The following is an 18,548-nucleotide window of genomic DNA, read 5'->3' as shown; positions in this document are numbered from 1 at the left end:
TCATTAGTGCTACCCAGAGCCTAAGGGCTGATTTACTCTGCTTAAAAGGGGTGATTCTGCTAGATGAGTGGGTTTCATGTTTTTCACAAGATGATAATTTTTAACAAATGATGTTCAAGGTCTACTGTTCCTAACTTTCCAGATGTAGCTCTAGGGAAAGTATGTCCAGCAGGTAGAGACAGATAGCTGAGGAAAAGAAGAGAGATCAATATGTTCCCCCCAGTGTGATTATGACTGTGCACTAGCAGAGAAAGGAGCTTTTTGGAAAGTTTCATGTCCCACCCTGTGATTTTGGAAGTGTTGAGGTGCAGAATAGATGATGAAAGAGCAGAGAAAGGGAAGAGGGAGGGAGGTGGGGTGTGTGTGTGTGTGTTGGGGGGGGGGGGGGGGGGTAGCGAGACAGGGGTTTAGGAGTACTCTGTAGTCATGTGGTGGCTGGTCACAGCTGTTTATCTGCCTCACCAGCAGCACAGCTGGCCTCATCTGGACCCACCCTGGGGCAGCCATTTCACCAGCTGCTGTGGATTAAACACTGAGCAGGAACACAACACACCCCACAATAGTCCAGCAATGAGAAATTAACTCCCCTACACACACCCGCTCCCACACACACACACACACACACACACACACACACACACGCGCACTGTGCAGGGATAACAAGGACAACCAGCTGTACCCCTCAGAGAGCGATGAAAATGCACTACCCATCCACACCTACCATCTCATACGGACATTTTCATTACCAATAGAAACTATCCAAGGGATGCAGCTAAAGGTACATTTGTTCCGTTCCAGATCATTCTGGCAGATTTTTTACTCATTTATTTGTGATTCTCAAACGGTTCCTCTCTCTTCAGCACTAATGGTTAGGGCCAAAGGTCAGTGGCAAGAATCCAAACACAGACAACACCACAGAGGATGCCATCATACAGTATATTGCAAACCTATCACCATGGCAACAGAGAGAGAAGATCAGCATCATATCATCATATAGTCTGTATTCCTGTTATCTTACTATACAGACATATGCCACACACAATTCACTATGTACCCCACACCACAAACCATGTACTTCATAACATATATCATGCACCCCATAAAATATAACATTCACCATATTCCACACATCATATACTGTACTATGGTCTATACACATGGACTACATACAGTACCAGCACTTATGTATTCAATATAACACAGTATGGTGAAATGTCGTGTGATGTGATCTGTCATTTTCTGTACGTAGTGCTGCTCATGTGGCCTTATCATATACACCTCTGTACATTTGCTTTGTCAGTTGCTCTGCCAGGAGAGTTAACATAATTGTCAACTAAAACCATGTAGCATATGACACATACCACATGCTATATACAAAATACCACATACTAATACCACATACTATATACCATGTTCCACATACCATATACCATAGCATTAAATATGCATAGTAAACACAAGCTTTAAACCGATACATAGTTAATACATATTCAATCCTGTTGTGATCATATGTATTAATCTGTCTTGACTATGCTCTCAATTCAGCACTGGACAGGTCCTCTGGGTACATGTCCAGTCCTCCAGCTGAAGGTAACTGAACTCCTCGCAGCAGCAGCTTACAAGTAGTCCACTCTGGGAGCAGGAGAGCCAGCCGCAACACGTGTGCTGCCATTTCTTGTGACTTGTCTCAGACACGGCCTTAGCAGAGGAAAATTCCCCTACCCAGCTACGCCTAGTAGCAGGATCTGCTGGTGAGGAAATGCAGCAGTAGCCCTGCCTAAACAAAAGGACTTTGGGAAGTGCTGAGGTACAGAACAGATTCATTTGCAAGAGTTTTCATTGTCAATGGGGTTGTTTCCCTTTCTAGATCATTTAAAAAAAAACATTCACACAGCTGTGTTTTGCACACACCTTTATTTAAACCTGCAGGTGTGAATCTGTGTGGAGTGAATCTGGAATCATATCCTAAACCACCAAAATTATCACCTTGTTTGTGGAACAACAAGGGGAATCTCTGCACTGAAACCAAATGGCTAAGTTTCCATCGGTCCAATGTGACTATACTGTGCATTGTTCAGGGTGTAACAGAGAACATTTGGGGCGGGGGTGGGTGGGGGTGGGGTGGGGGTTCAGAGTCTGCCAGAGCACGAGTCTGTAATTGGAAGGAGTGGAGGCAGATTCACAGATATTTATCATTTTTCAGCAGAACAATTTCAAAGAGATGTATTTTTTATTGTGCAATAAAACTGTCAGTAGAGGCTGACGATGACTTAAAGTCTTATGTAAATTGGTGGCACACTGGCTCATGAATATGCATGCTAACACTACCCCTTCGGCAGCCTTCACAAAACTCTAACTGCTGCTGAGGTCACAAAAACTAGTCACATGACACACAGACACAAAAAAAACAGCAATTACTCTTCCTGTATGAACGCAAAGCTGATTAACACAGACCAAAATGAAGTTTGACCACTGAATACTGTTGTCACGGTGATGCGTCAATGTGCGCATGAGCAGGCATGAGACAGAGAGGTCCCCCATTTTAGTATTATATGATTAATTTAAATATTTTGGCGATGCCTCGTTCTAACCACTTCTCGCCACACTTTATTTCTCCATGGCCCCAACAGACATGGATTAATCTAAAAAATATATTGAATCTCCATATTATTATCTTCAGATGTGGCTGCCTCCAGCAGGATTTGAGGCATCAACTGTTTTTGTTTTTTTTTCAATCCTGCCCATCACACTAGTTAACAATGACAAACCAGTGGAATGGCTGTCTAGTTTCAAAATAAAAAAAATACACCAAACACTTGGTCACTTACCAGCAGTTACAGTATATGGTGAGGTAGATAGAAAAACAGTCCAAAGACAGATTTTAATATCCACTTGCATCATTTGTTCTGCAATGGCTGATAATCAGTGGTTTCTGTCCCTGCATAACATGCACAAACCCCCAGTCTGAATTAAAGAAAGCTTCTTATTAACCCGTGCAGCTGCAAACAGTATCTATATCTGGCTGGATCATCAGACTTTGTTTAGTTTTACAGTGCTTACTTATAAAATTATCTCCATTTTCTGGAGATAACACTATTCACTTGGTGTCCAGCCAGGCTACTTCTTCCTTCACCAGTTCAACAAACACACTTGTCAGTAATGCAGCCATGCCATGGTCACATCAAGTACCTGGTAGCCAGCTGTACCTGGAGCAACCCTCTGTAAGTCTCACCTCACCTACAGACATGCAGACGGCCTTTTTAGCATGGCCGCATATAAGTGCACCTGGATACATCAGAGTGGAAATGAGCCTTAAAATTCATTCAGGCTCTCAAACACTTGCTGGTAAAGCTGAGACTCTACCTTTTTTTATTTTCCCTCTCCGCGGATTGCACTCCACAGAGATCGCGTTTCAGGCCATTACCAGCACAGCCCAGTGCTCAGAGGGAACAGCCATCCATCTTCCTGTGGCCTCTGGTCTCTGGCCCAAACTCAAACAATTCAGCCCAAGTCAAACAATTCAAAGAATGCCACCGTGCTGAACTGAAGCACAGTTCCCCCTGCAGAGGGGGGCGGAGGTCCCTGTAACCTAAAACCTGACTCCTCTTTACAATCGGCAGGACTGTGTTCATTACTCGCAGAGCAGAGGGATTTCTCTTTCATGTGTCTCCTCATTCGCGGGTGCAAGGGGAAAGGACATTACCCAGAAATCAAAACTGAGCTGTTTGGAGATGCTGAAGGAGCACATGTAATATGACAGACTGCTTGACCTGACAGCAGTGAGGTGGTCTCCAGGGCATTCCTCATACTGGCCAGAGATCCCTCATTTCATCAGCTCATTCAGAGTCTGCTCTACCCTGCTCTCTGTGGGGATAGGATGCACCTCTTAAACCTGGAATCCGGTCCTTGAAAACTAAAAGACATAGACAGGGATTAGTGCATGAGAGAAGTGGCAATATTTCATAAAAATTCCATTGGTGTCTGAAACAGAGAGAGCACAGCTTGACACGACCCTCAAATCTTCATCCTCCCACTGACTTAATCTCTGTTATTCCCCACAAAGCTGTAAGAGGCATCTACAGCATACAGAAGCGAGACACAAAGGCAGCATCTGCAATCACAGAGGAAGACAGCTTAGCAAAGGAAACATGCCAGAATAAGTAATGTCAGAGTCATGACCCTCACAGGAAGATATCTACATATCAAGTGTGTGTGGCACTGCGTGTTCAGAGAGCGAATTTCCCAAAACACACTGATATTGCCAAGGAGCGTGTAAAGCAAGTAAGAGGACAACTGCGGTTCACATATTCTCAAATATTCAAGGTATGTGAGCACTTCCATTAAAACAACATGTGTTGATGTTGATGAAGAAGATGGAGGATGAGGCCTGATTTCATTGCAAGCACTGGGTCTGTGACAAAACAACTGGGTGATGCTGACAGAGCGGTTCAATGCCCTTTGATAAGCAAGTTAAAATCAGTCCCGTTACAAATGCAAACCAATGCATGAATGCACGCACACACACACACACACACACACAATCAGTGATGAGATGAGTGATGAGACCAAACTGACAGTTCCAAATGTCCACAAAAGAAGCTGTGAATTTGAGAATCTTGGTGAGATTATTTCATCTCCTACTACTGTACATAACAAAGCAATGAAAATGAAGAGGCCTATGGCCACTCCAGCATTAAACTCCACAGAGGCAACAGTAACTAGACACAGCAATGCTGTTACACGCAATCTATAGTAACCAGCCACAGTAATGCTGTTAGATACACAATCTACAGTAATCAGCCAGTGAAGCTGTTACATACACTTACCCAACTGAACCCAACCAAAGCAATGGTGATACACTCGCAAATGGGAACCAGCAGCAATAATGTTGTTACACACACACACACACACACACACACACACACATACATACGATGCCTTTACACAATCCTGTACATATTTCTTATCACTCATGACCTATTGCACATCTTTGCATATAAGCTGTTTACCGCCATCACTGAAAAAGCTGTAAGCAACACACAGTGCTGTTTGGACACAGTTTTAAACATCACACACCCTCAGGTCCCTGAATAATTCAGTCTGGCTTGGGACGGCACAAGAACTTGAGCAAACGAGCAAATGAGGGCTTTGGAAGGAAACATTTGGCTAAAGGTTAATGGGAGTATGGAAAGGGATGCTGGAGGGGTCCTGTGAATTAATGAGTGTAAGGACATTCTTGCAAAGGATGAAATGTAGTGCTCTGTTTTCAAGAGATGAAGAAATATATTGTTAAAAGGAGTGAGAGAACCTAGAGAGGAATACCACTGTCTAAAGCAAAAAATATCTTCAATCGGCTCTCCTGCAGTTTTGATCCAGTGTGGTTATTACTTGGGTGAGGAGTGAGGTGTGAGAATGAGGCAGAGAGACCAGGGGAGTTTTAATGATATTGTGTCCTCTGATGAAAGGGAGACTGTATGAGGTGCAGAGAGCAGCATTCATCACAGCGCACAGCCAGGGGGCAAATCCACTCCCATGCCAGAGGAATGCCAGGGTCACATCGTGAAAAAAAAAATCTCTCTCCTTTTCACTCTCCTAGTTAGAATACATTTATCCACTCTATTCAGATTCAGAGTTCAGGTCTCCCTACCCACGTCTAATCAAGCTCTCATGACTCAGAGAGAAAGAGAAAGACAGAACACAGCTGAGAGGGAGCTGTTCAGAGGCAGAGATGCACAAAGGAAGAGGGATGGCCAAACAAAGATGGAGGGAGGGATGGAGAGAGAGAAACGGAGAAAAAGACAGAAGGATACTTGAGAAAGACAGCAGTGAGCAGAGTTGGGTTTGCAGCGTATCTGTGTTTTTCTGTGCAGTTAATGCCTTCTCTTACCCTGTTAACTGATCACAGACACCATTTCAAAGATGCTCTGAAGGAGCAGGAAGCATAATTTCTGCCCTCCGTGGGTCTCTTCTGACTCTGTCCAAGTAAACACTGTTGTTCATCTGAAGTCTAAACATGCATTCAATTTAATGTTTCTCTGACAGCATATAACACCCCAGAGGAAGGGAATTAGATTCACATTGATATTGCCACAGTAAATGCTCATCATTCAATTGATTTTTGTTTATTTATTGTGATGCATGTGTACTGTAGGGTACAGCTGATCACATCAAAGTACTACATTAAAATGATCGACAGGTCTCAAGTACAGGACTGTATTGTTCAGGTTGCAACATCAATTATTAATGTGGTGTATCAAATAAAAAATGGTATACATGCAAGTGATTCTCCAGAATATTTGATTCACAATTCAAGGTGTTGTGTGACGGGTTCTGAAGTGGCACATTGTGTTCTGGTTTCTATCAGCCGTTTGCTGTGATGACACACACCTGACGAGTGGCTGTCAGAGGTGCAGCTGTGATGGAGGCTGACACAGCTGGCATCCCCCAGCACACTGGCCTTCAGCATCTCATCCAATCTCACACCTCAGAGTAAAGACCATGGCTGCCCCCCCCCCCCCCCCCCAGCCTTTCAGATCATAAGAAATTAGTATGTTTTCATCTTTCAGTGTAAGCCCCACCCCTACTCCAAGGCATATGTCACTCACAGAACATCCTGTGTGTGTGTGTGTGTGTGTGCGTGTGCAACCTCAATGCATGAAGAACTGACAGAGTCAAGGTGGGAGTCCATTGGCTGATGTGTCTTCCCCTGCTGGTTGTCCGGGAGCAGGCAGAAAAATGAGAAACAATAAAGAGTGAGCACAGTTGGTGTGGAGACACTGACAGCAGGAGTAAATTCCAACAGAGCTATGGCCACTCATACGGCTCTTTGGTGGGTCCCTGCAAGTACCCACTCACTGGGTCTGTGCACCTGCCTCCCTATCCCCCAGCTCCATCACATGGCATGAGGTTTCCGGGAGGCAGTGGAAACCCAGTGCTGGCAGTTCCCCCTGCAAAGCTCAGCCTCCGGACTCACAGTCTGTCATGATACAGAGGGCAGCGGGCTGTAGGCTGTCACAGTGAGACATGTCAAACACGTCCTCAGCATATCTGATCTGCCAGGATAAAATAGGCAGGACATAAAGAAGAGGACATTCAGAGAGGGAAAACGCTCCAGGAGGAGGAGCAGAGGGTCTTTGGCAGTTGGCACAGCAGGACCACAGAGCCCAGCCCCTGCATTTGAAGCCTCCACAGAAGGTGACCCCGCCGGCTTTGTGTGCCGAACTGGAACATGTTCAGAACCATGCCTTCAGCATGTGGCTTCCAGGGCGATAAATCAGATATGCTATGACCCCTTCCCACATCAATGTCTCAGAACAATCACTGTCTCACTGATTCCAAGCCCCTCACTGGAGATCTCCATTACAGAGAAGCGATACTGATTTCTCCACCATGGAGGCCTTCCTGTGCTGGTATCATTTTCAATAATGGATGCTTTCCGCTGTCAGGCAGTGTATGGGGTAATGGCAGCATTACTGGAGCAAGTGGAGTGTCAGTCCAGAAGATACAGAGACATTTCTCAGTCGACAAGAACTCTGCATCACCACCTCAAAGCCATTTGGCTGTGAACACAGACCATTACAGGAATGTAGAGACAGCATTAAACTAGCTGTTCTTATGCAGTCCATACAGAGGATAATCACATGCAAGTGAACGCTGTATGCATCTTTCCAATTATAGCTCAGGAAACTAAAACTCTTAACACTCCACATTCAATACTATCTGGAGGGAGAGACGAAGGGAAAGAAGCAAGAAAGAGAAAGGGGGGAGGTAAGGGGGGAGAAATGGAGCACAGAGATAGAAGGAGGGAGACAGCAAGAGATGGGGGAGGGAGAGAGAGATAGAAAGAGAGAGTGAGAGAGAATTGGGGGATGGGGAAGTTGTTCCTCATTACAGATCTTGATTATTATTTTAGCCAATCAAAGCTTTACATTTAGCACACTGGAGCATTCATATTGGAATGCACTTTACACTGGAATATTTATATGGGAATGCACTCTCACAGCGAAGTATGTATGCTGTGTTACTGGGCAGAGAAGAAGTCTTGCTCTAAAGCAAGTGCTAAGCATTCCTTGGCTGCAGGGACACAAATCTGAGGAACCACAGGACAGAAATCCCACCAGCACCGGCAGATGCCCCGGGGCGGACGAGAGCCTTATTAATTACAGCTCATTCCTAAAAGCACACGGACTCTCCAACAGGACAGTGTGACCCTCCTCACATCCCACATTTGCAATCGGCTCACCGCTCTGGTGTAGCACCAGAAGGAAATGACAAACCACGAGGAGGGCGAGCAAGCAGACCTGAAATCATTATCTGGTACTCTGCCACCCTTTTATCAGAAAGGGAAAACTCACCCTTTAGGACAGGAGTCATGATGGGGGGACCTGTACCCAGAACAGTGCAGATTTGAATGGTGGGTCAGGCACTGATCTTGTACCCCACATCAAGGTGATCGACCCCAATTGCTTTCAGTAAATATAAATCTACATCAATGGACAATTTGTAAAACGTTCTCTGTGTTATTCATCCTGCATATTGGGAGCCACATAATGAATAAAAGACAATGCCCACATTGCATCTGCAATAAACTATAGAGCACCAGGTGCTGCAACTGTGAATCAGAACGAAAAGAATGTGGAGGCATGATCCTGCATTCATTTCTGCCCTCAGTAACGTAACCCCTTTACCCCCACCCGCAACAACTCCTGTTTAATCCATCATTATCACAGTGGGTATAATCAGCACCATCTTCCACAATCCCTGACTCCCAAACATGGAGCCAGAAACACAAAACAATGCAAAGTCATTTCATTTGATCCATGTTGCCGGGAATCCCAGGCCACTTTACATTATTCGTTTGCTTATCGAGGGAAACCTACAAAACTAACATTTCTTTAACCCAATTATATATGTCAATGTTTCATGGCAGCAGTTTCAGATTTCCCGACCTGTTCAAGCCTCAAACACAAGTACCCTACATGGGTGCTATACTTGTCCAGGTCCTTACTTTACCTTATTCCTTTCTTGCTTCTGAATTCATATGGAGCTTCTATTCTGAGAACATCAAACCCAGGAAGCAAAGGTTCATCTCAAAACATTCCCTCCCTCCTCACTACAGCCAGGACCAGACTAGCAGCTGAAACCACATCCTAAATTTATTATCATGCTGGGTTTAAGAAATAAAGCCTAAATTTTTCAAGGATGCACATTCTGTCAGTGCTGTGGATGCACCCAGAAGCTTTAGTGAATAAAAAATCAGGCCTTAAGCCCTTTGTGTCAAATACAGGACAAACTCACCAACGTCGCTAAATCTCTCTCCACGGGAAAAACCTGGACAGCAGGCTGTAAATTGCACCCGTGGCAAGTACTCAGCCTTTGGAACTGTAACCACTGGGAGGGTGTTCGGTCTTGGGTCGTGTTCGGTTCTTGGCTACATTCAGCTGTGAGATGTGTTCAGTGCTTGGCTGTGTTCAATGCTGGGCTCAGTTTTTGGCTATGTTAAGTGCTGAATTGTGTTCTTTATTGGATGGTTAGTGTAGCCTCTTTGGAAGCTTCCGTTTCAGCATCTGTGACTCTGGCTTCCCATTGGCTGGTGGCCAGCAGCCAGCAGCCTGGCTATAAGAGATTCATGGTTATCATTTGTCACACTGCTCTGCTCCTTTGAAGGCACAACGGAGTAATAGGTTGCAAACTGTGGCTCTCACTAGTGACCATAGCGATATCAAAATGTTTGGACATTTGTTCCTCCACGGTTGTTAAATGACATTGAGTCTGCTTGCTTCCACAGAGGGAGGGTATTGCGGTAAACATGTGAAATTACCACCAATTCAAAACACTTGGTCCTGATAACCTGGAACATAATGGAAGGTGCCAGCACTCTAACACCACTGATTTCAGTTACCACGCATATATCTCCCAGCCAGGGGTGTTGCATTAGCTGAACATTTTTGACATGCCTTCTGAACAATTTTGACATGCCTTCTGAATATATAATACAATTTTGGCACATGTTGTATGAATGTGTACATTATGTGTGTGTACAGATGCCTAAACAGACTGGGTTATAGAAGTAAGCAGGAATAATATACAGTAGGTACTGTAAGAAAGGTCTGTTCAAATTGTTAATGACTGATAGGAAGCTGGCAATTGGGAGAACAAAACATACAATCACCTTTATTATAAATAACTTATCAACTTGATAGCAATAATAATATTTAAGCCACATACACATCTTCTGTCAGATCTTATCTAAGGGTCAACCTTCAGATGGATTTTGTTTATAACACTGTGGAAAGTGGTATGAATGACCAATAATGCTATATACATACATGCAGACCACAACTCACACATAACAGATTCACTCAAGTGACCCAAACTGCAAAGTGTTATTACTGAAATTCAAGAGTTGTGCAACATCTGGATGAGGCAGTTACATGTGTTTGGCCCTAGGACAGAGCGGAGGAAACCCTCTCTGTAGTTTCTAAGATGTAACCAATCACATTGTTTTTCCGTTACCATGGAATCAAGGTCTTGCATCACAAGTCTTACTTGATGCCTGTTTTGACCGTTCCAATAGATTCAAATGGCACCAAAACTGAGAATGGAAGTACAATTTCCAGCTAACTGCAAAGCAAAAGGCATTGGCAATTAAATGCCATATTCAAATTCAGTCCAATAACGCACTGCTTACTGGTTTAAGGTGAATAGCATGGTGGCAGGACTGCCATTCAGGTTTGGTGGGGAGATACGTTACCAATCTAAAGGTTACAGATGAGCTGTGTCTAACAGGGTGAACACATTACAGTGTAGCCCATTGCTCCCTCTGCACCTCGCCATTTTAGTTCATTATTCAAATTATAAAACCACTTTTAAAAAAATCATCTCTAGACTATGCTGTGTTTGATTACCATCAAATTACCAATATAATTAATAGCACTTTTAACAAACATTTGGGAAATGTTTATAGCAAAGATATGAAATGCCCTGAAAACAAATGTTTTTTTATGCTTTGGTGAAGTAATGTAATACCTCGGGGTGCACAGCTCCTGCCTGGGTGTGTGTGCGTGTGTATCCACGTGTACAGAGTGTTTTCTGCACTGACAGTGACGTGATGTCTCCTGTACATAGCTCCTGTCTGCTCTCAACACTGAGTTCACCTTGTTCCTCCTGTCTCCATCCTCTCCCTGATGCTCTATTTATAAATCTCTGAACTTTTTTGATAATTCTTTATAAGAGATTCTTCAATTATTCACATGCTTGTCTCCATATTGCACATGTTTCCCTTTCTGCGCATTAATATTTCATATCTGAAGATTTCTCCCCCCTTTGGACATTTTGTGGAGATAAATCAAAGTGACATTAAGTTTCATTGAGATGGCCTCATGGTGGAATTAAACTGGAAAGCTGGGGCATTATTCTAGTAAAGCTATGAAAAATATTATAATACTGCAAAAGTGATATAATGTTAGAGGTGAATTAAAAACTCCAGTACCAATACCTCCTCAGATCCCTTCAATCAAATGACAAGCCTTTTGCATTCTAATCTGTTCCATTTTTATTCCATTACAAAAATTGTCAGTTTCTTTATCAACACTCTGTAATGCAGCTTCAGTCATGGAACGATTAATAATAATTTATTCAAAATCTTAAACATCAATACCGTTTGCACTCCAACACACATTAACCATCATAAAATAATTTGTTGGTTAAAATAGCTAGAAACTCAAAAACATACCACTGTAGATCTTCTGACTGGCATTTTTGTTGGGTTTTGCTCAGTCTCATAGGAGATCCCAACCCAGAAGAACATTTAAACCCAGAGGGACATCTAACCTATCTGCATATTCATGCCACCGAGAGGAAAAACTTCCTACTTTAATTTCATACGTGATTTTCATCACGACAGCTAGAGCCACCTCTGTGATTTGTTTTCAGAGGTAACTGATCAGAAGAGACAGTCAGAGTATTTTATATCACACTGCCAAATTGCTTAACCCTATCCTGGTGTGGGATAAAACAGTTTTTCAATCCAACGGAGGAATATTACAGAATTGTGGGAGGCAGGCAGTGGGAGGATCCTTCCGCTAGGACAGGACCACAGGGGCCTTGAGGAGGGGTCGAAGGTTAATTTCAGTGGGTTGTGTGTTATTCTCAAGAGAGGGGAGTGAGGGATTGCGAGATTCAGTTTAACACACTGTCCTCATAATGCAGGGCCATTTTGTCACAGGAATTATACACATCAGCTAGAGTAGCACACTGTGCATCCCTCAGTTTGACTGTGGTGGATCTGATAGGGATCTCTAAATCAGACACCAGCCAGGATTTGGAATCTTTCTCCCCTTGGGGGATATGTTCTTGCCCATAAGCCCTGTGTGACAGCTGTAAATGGTGAGTGGCATAGTAAATGTCAGTTTGTCCTCTCTGTGAGAAGAGGATTTGTGTCTCACACTCATCTGAGGGAAAATGACCCCAGATTCAATATGGACCTGTGAGCAGCAGTTTTTTTTCAAATTTCTCCCTCACAGGAAAGGCCCACTGTAGCTACTCTGGATTTCACTGAGATGGGGGTTTTATGTATAACAGATCATGACTGATGGTCTGTGGTACCTGCGCTGGAGAATATCATTTTAATACATTCAATAGCAACTTCATGCCCATACATACATATATATACATGCACGCACACACACACCCTCACACATGGGGGGGCTGTGAGAGACAGACAGAAAGGAGAGATAGGGAAGGGGCACTGGGGTGGTCCTGGTTTGATTAGTAGGACAGCGGTAGGTTCTTAATGGATGGGGGGCTCTTCTTTCTGAACGATGAGAGATTAATCCGGATTTAGCTCAGGGAGCACAGTAATCTGTCTGAGTGTTAGTGAATGATGCACAGTTACTGTCTGTCACCCTGATCCAATATTGCACGTTTGAACCACTGGGACATCCCCTGCAAATTGCATTAGGATACAGATCCCACCTAAACATAAGGTTATTTCGTCAGCACAGCCATTGATACGCATGTGTAAACAGTCATCCTTCACACAGAGGAAGTGCAGAACAATGACACCACTGCAGAGCTTTGTCTCTGAGGGTTTGCGGAAGAAGGAGGTACGCTGAAAGAAAACAGGACACACGCTCCTCTGGGTGATGTGTTTGACTTCAGAATGTGACCCACTATTCTGTAAACTGCCCCACCAAGTGCACTAGCTACACTGATATGTAGTACATTTGCACATCTCAAAGAGTTGGTTCAGTTTTGAGTGTCATATCAGTAAATTCAGTAGAGGAAGATTTAAATACCACCTCTAACTCTCAATAACCTAGCACACATAGGGTATGGCATGCAGACACAAGGTATGGGGGTCCTTCTCTGTCCAGTGACTCAAAATGGTTCCTATTTACCTGTGAATGCCTGATAGAAGAGTAATTACACCTATTACTGCACTTGATTGGCAAAAATATCACATATTGTTTCACAATCTAACAGTTATACAGATATGTAATTGCAGGACAGATCAGACAGAATGATCAACTGACATTTTGCCAGGGATATCTATCACATTCACTTAATGGTTTTTGAATGCACTTGCTAGTAAGGTGACATTCATACAATGGATAATTAACAACCAAATACATGACTAATGGTTGCTGTAATTTTCTATGGTAATGAATTAAAACAGTGTCGAATGTGATTATCCAAAAACAATCCTAGATAATAATCTCTCCAATTCTAGCCACTTCGGACAACAACACTTCGACAGCAGACGAGTTTATTGGTAAAATGATGGATGTCTGTCGTTGTATTAAGCTATAATCATAAACTGCTAGAGTATGCGGTGTACACAACACCACTCTCATATTTACGAGCAAAACACATCTGTTATATAATTGTATTTTATTGCAGAGATACAAAAGCGCGTGCGATACATAATCATGTAATTGTTTCAAACTACTCTATCGCGTGAAGTCCAAAGAGTCTGGATCTGAACAGCCAATACGCTCAACGCCTTTTTCACCAAAATATATATATATATATATATATATATATATTGGCAGGGCCACGCTTCATGCAATAATATGCACGAACCACTGCCGAAATATTATGGAAAACAATCTTATCCACTAACAGATCTCATGGACAGCTCTGAACACCCCCTAGCTGATTAGAGAGCTATGGGCATGGCTACAAAAGGTGACTGATAGCAGCCAGGAAATCTTCTGTCCAGAAATCAATCTCACGTGATAATCTGCGACCAGATTTTTTTCTTGTTTGTGTGTTTTTTCGTTATTCACAAAAGCGTGGTGGTGTCGCTTAATTAATGTTGTCGTGTTAACTGCAACATGCGTGTTTGAATCTAAGCAGGACGTTAATATCGATTACTAATTCGACCAAAGCAATATCTCTGCCAATCGCCTGATACTGGTTTACATTACAAAACCTAATTATACATTTTTCACGATCTCAGCCAAAGAAACAAAGATTTGTTTGTTTTGGCGTAACCATTATTTCCAGGTATCGGATTTTTACAGAGTTCGTAAACGATTGAATTAACCATATCAACAGATAAACGTTGATTTGAAGTGATACAAAACGTATCTGTCAGACCGCTCTTCCATGAGATCACGCAGTCGATGCCGATGCTCGGGGACAGGGACTTACAGATCTCTAGCTCTGCATCCCGTTCTCCGTGTTTGAGACAGCCTTCCTTGCTGTGATCCCTAGCCGTTCTCTCCAGATTAATGTTGCGGCTGTAATAGGCAGCTACCTGCCAGACTGCCTGCCCCTTTCACTAGCGCACGCACTCTGCAATATACCTGTAATGCGGAGTTCTCATTTCTTCATCTATCTTAATGGAATCTTCTCGTCTCTCTAAAATACCCACTCCCCCAGCGGGGAGCGGTGCTGCCGTCTTGACCCGTTTTCAAATAATCTCGTATCATTTGTGTCAAAACATAAAATAGCGTTTCTGTTTGGAGAAGTGCTCCATTTCAAGAAGTGTCTGCGTAATTTCAAAAGCGGCTTCGTTGTCCATGTAAATGCGCCGAATAGCAGTGGTGACATCACGTAGAAATCTGAAATGGTCGCTACAGCTGAATATGGTATAAAGCCGGAACAATGATACTAATGGTGAACGCGTGGACGCTAATAGAGTAAAACCGCTTAACAGCTCGATATAATCACACACTGTAGTTCCTGTAGCCGATCGTTGCATATAAAAGCAGCACCCGTACTGTCGGACTTTAAACATTTATAAACACATCTCTGACCATAACTTCTACATCTTCGATATATTGGGGAAAAAACAAATTCCAATGACTGGGCAGACTGAATGTATAATTCAGGTTATAGTATTTGAATGTTTGTAATTCCAGAGACTACATACTTAAAGCTATTCCAACTGTACAAAGCAATTTTTTTAAAAAAGGCAACATGTCACTGCCATCCAACTCAAACTGTTGCAGCCACCTCTGCTTGCAGTGTATGAACACTCTACCACCCAAACTCTCAAAAGCCAGCAAACAGGTGCACTGACTTGACCAGACTGTGGGCACACGTGTCCCTGTCCACGCGGAAACACTCAACCAGCCAGGTGACTCACCTGTCTTGACATGGAAGTGGGAGCGAGTAGGCGTGGTGGGATTCCTCCGAGAGGTGTGTTCATGGGTCCACATTTGCGTTGAGTCGTGTAAGACAGTGGGGTTGGAGGGCGAAGGGGTGGAAGTGGGCGCCGCCATGGTTGTGGTTGTGGTGGTGGTGCTGGCGGTGGTGGTTGTGGGCGGGCCGCGGGTGCTGCTGGTGCTGGCCTGGCGCACGGTGGTGCTCCGGGGTGTTACCTGGCTGCCGGACGCTCCAGGCCCGCCGCCCCTCGGCGTGGCGCTGGGGTGAGTCCCGGGACGAGTTCTGGCCCTCACAGTAGTGCTGCTGGAGGTGGTGGTGGTTTCGGGGCTTTTGGGGACAGCACTGGGCTTTGAGAGGAATATAGGGTCCTGCCCGATCCCTTTGGCATCCACCAGGTCGGTTGGTACGTAGTCCTGGACCGAGCCCACCACGATCCACTTGAGCAGCATCAGACTGAGTCCCAGGCCAATGAAGCCGATGAGGAGGGGCACCACACACAGCCAGGTCTGCTGGCGGGGCCACAGGGCACAGCCTCCACAGCGCAGGGGCCCGGGCTCTGGGGGTGAGGCCTGCTCCCTTCCCGCCGGGCCCCCGCCCCCCTCCGGCTCCTCTAGGATCATCGCTCCCGACACGGCTGCTCCAGAGATCTCACTCATCCTGCTGGCTCACAAAGGGTTAACCCCAAAATGAGGCACACGGCTGGCATGGACAACGAGGGGCAGAGGAGCAAAACGGAACATTGAGCATCTCTGTCTCACACACACACACACACAGACACACACTCTCACACAAATCCAGATACACACACACACGCGCGCACACACGCGCACACACACACGCGCACACAGCAAGTCAGAGAGTGAATGCAGAGTAGGAGAAGATGTGCCGCTGTCCTCCTTGAGACGGTCCGGACCACGACCAGGGGCTAAAGTACAATAATGCAAGAATCCAAGGACACACTCAATGCAAAAAAAAGGGAAAAGGATTGAAGGTATTGATTGAGGAGAGGTGGCGTACGGGAGAGACCGAGGAGACGAGCTGTAAATCCGTCTGTGTGAAAACCCTGCCGCAGCGTCTGCTCATCGCTACTGAACAAATCCAGAAATCCCCATTTTCCCCCGCCACAATGACTTTCTTCTCGATATTCCAGGCAGGTGTTGGAAGGAGGATGGAACAGGGCTCTGGGGTCCTTCTTCAGGTTAGATCCTAGGTTCTCCGCAGCTCACTTTCAACCGCTGAGTCAGCTTATCACCCCAAAATGCCCCCCCCCACCCCCACCCCCAACACCAACAAGAGCAGAAACGAACCGGCGGACCCTCCTCACCGCCAGGCAAAGTGGGGGTCTAGAGCATCCTCCAGGGTTTAGAGCCAAAGCGAGCGCCTCACTGTGCTTCCATACCCCAGCATTGAGAAATCAAAAACAGCGCAGGAGAGCAGAATCTGAAGGAATGGGGGGTGTAAATCTGCCTCCTGCTGATCCTACTCTAGTATCGGCGCTCAGGTCTCCAGGGCTGTCAGCTCACGTCCCAGCGTCTGTCCGCTTTCTGATTTTGCAGTAAAAAGGAAAAAACTCCCCGTCATCCCCTCACTACATTCCAGCACTAAAAGAGAGGGAGCAAGCCTGTTAAGAGACGAAGAGAAGGAGAGAGAGAAAGAGAGCCAAATCGCCAAGTGTAGCTCCGTTATCTCAGTGCTCCTAAAGGAGCCTTTCTCTGCGGTGCAGCCCTAGACTGCTGTAACTCGTTTCAGTGGGGCTGAAATCTCCTGACTGGTCTCTCCGCACAACGCTTGTCCCTTTCTGCGTTGTTTCAGATGCCCCAGCCTGGCTGCGATGCTCCAGCCAGAGACACAACGGCTGGCCACTCCTGCCGAGCCTGAGAGGGAGAGAGAGAGAGGAATAGCAAGCGAGCAAGCGAGAGAGACGAGCAGGGAGCAGGGTAGAGCGAGAGAGAGAGAGACAGAGATCGAGCGAGTGGGAGAGAGAGAGCGAGAGAGAGAGAGTGAGTGGGAGAGAGAGAGTGAGAGTGAGAGCGAGAGAGAGAGAGAGCGAGAGAGAGAGAGAGCGAGGGGCGGGACTGCACCTGCTCCTCCACCAGCACAGGGAGTATTCTCCACCTCCATCAGAGAAAGAGAGGTGGGGCAGAGTGACATGGGAAGGATAAATATATAAATAAACAGAGAGAGAAAGAAAGAGAGGGAGGGGGGAGAGAGAGAGAGGAAAAGGGAGAGGGAGAGAGACTGTGCCAGGGAAGGGGAGAGTGAGAAAGAGAGGGGGGGGGAGAGAGGGAGGGGAAAGAGGGATAGGAGACACAGATCCTGGCCAAAGCACTGCAGTACCAGCAGCAGAAACGCACAGCCTGCATCTCAGCGCTACAAACAGGGTGGAGCCACAATGCAGGCACTGTCGCCAAACTCCTCCCCAGAGTGGGAGGCAGCACAGACCTGAGGAAGGGGCGTTTTCGAAGCCCCCCTCCTACTACGGAAGGTGGAAGGTGGGAGGGAGAGACTCACCAGGCACTGACTGTCAGTAACACAAACCCCACCCTCTCTGTTATAAAAGAGCCAATAGATACCTCCACCCATAGCCCACCCCCCCCCCCCCCCCCCGAGCAACTGAATATCTTGTCCAAACAGTACCACAGACACCTAATCCAGGATCAGTTTTACGCACATACAGACATGCCAATATACCAGCATTCCTGTTAACAAGTCATTAAACAGGCCCGTTTAAACAGATGGCAATACTAAACTGCCCAGAAAGATACAAACTTGGATGAGTGCAATAAAAAATATAGATTACTATGCAGGGAGCAACAAACATGCGGTCTATAGTTTCTGGGTTAGGTCAAACTTGGCTTGAAATGTATAGCTATATACTTTCATTTTGTTTATATTCCACATTTTGAAACAGGATGCATAATTTAAAAAAT

At 45.2% G+C, this 18,548-nt stretch overlaps 1 protein-coding gene across 2 annotated transcripts in view; it reads right to left on the bottom strand.

The window, feature by feature from the left end:
* Window positions 1-16,274, bottom strand: part of LOC118790067 (pro-neuregulin-3, membrane-bound isoform) — a 221,002-nt gene extending 204,728 nt beyond the window's left edge. For both annotated transcript variants that reach the window (XM_036546876.1, XM_036546877.1), the window contains exon 1: window positions 15,599-16,274. In XM_036546876.1, coding sequence (XP_036402769.1) covers window positions 15,599-16,274 — 676 coding nt within the window. The remainder of the gene's footprint in view (window positions 1-15,598) is intronic.
* Window positions 16,275-18,548: the final 2,274 nt, after the last annotated feature.

This window comes from Megalops cyprinoides, chromosome 15 (genome assembly GCF_013368585.1).
Source record: "Megalops cyprinoides isolate fMegCyp1 chromosome 15, fMegCyp1.pri, whole genome shotgun sequence".
Classification (NCBI taxonomy): Eukaryota; Metazoa; Chordata; class Actinopteri; order Elopiformes; family Megalopidae; genus Megalops; species Megalops cyprinoides.
Note: the sequence above shows the minus strand (reverse complement) of the source record. Positions and strands in the feature narration are given on the sequence as shown.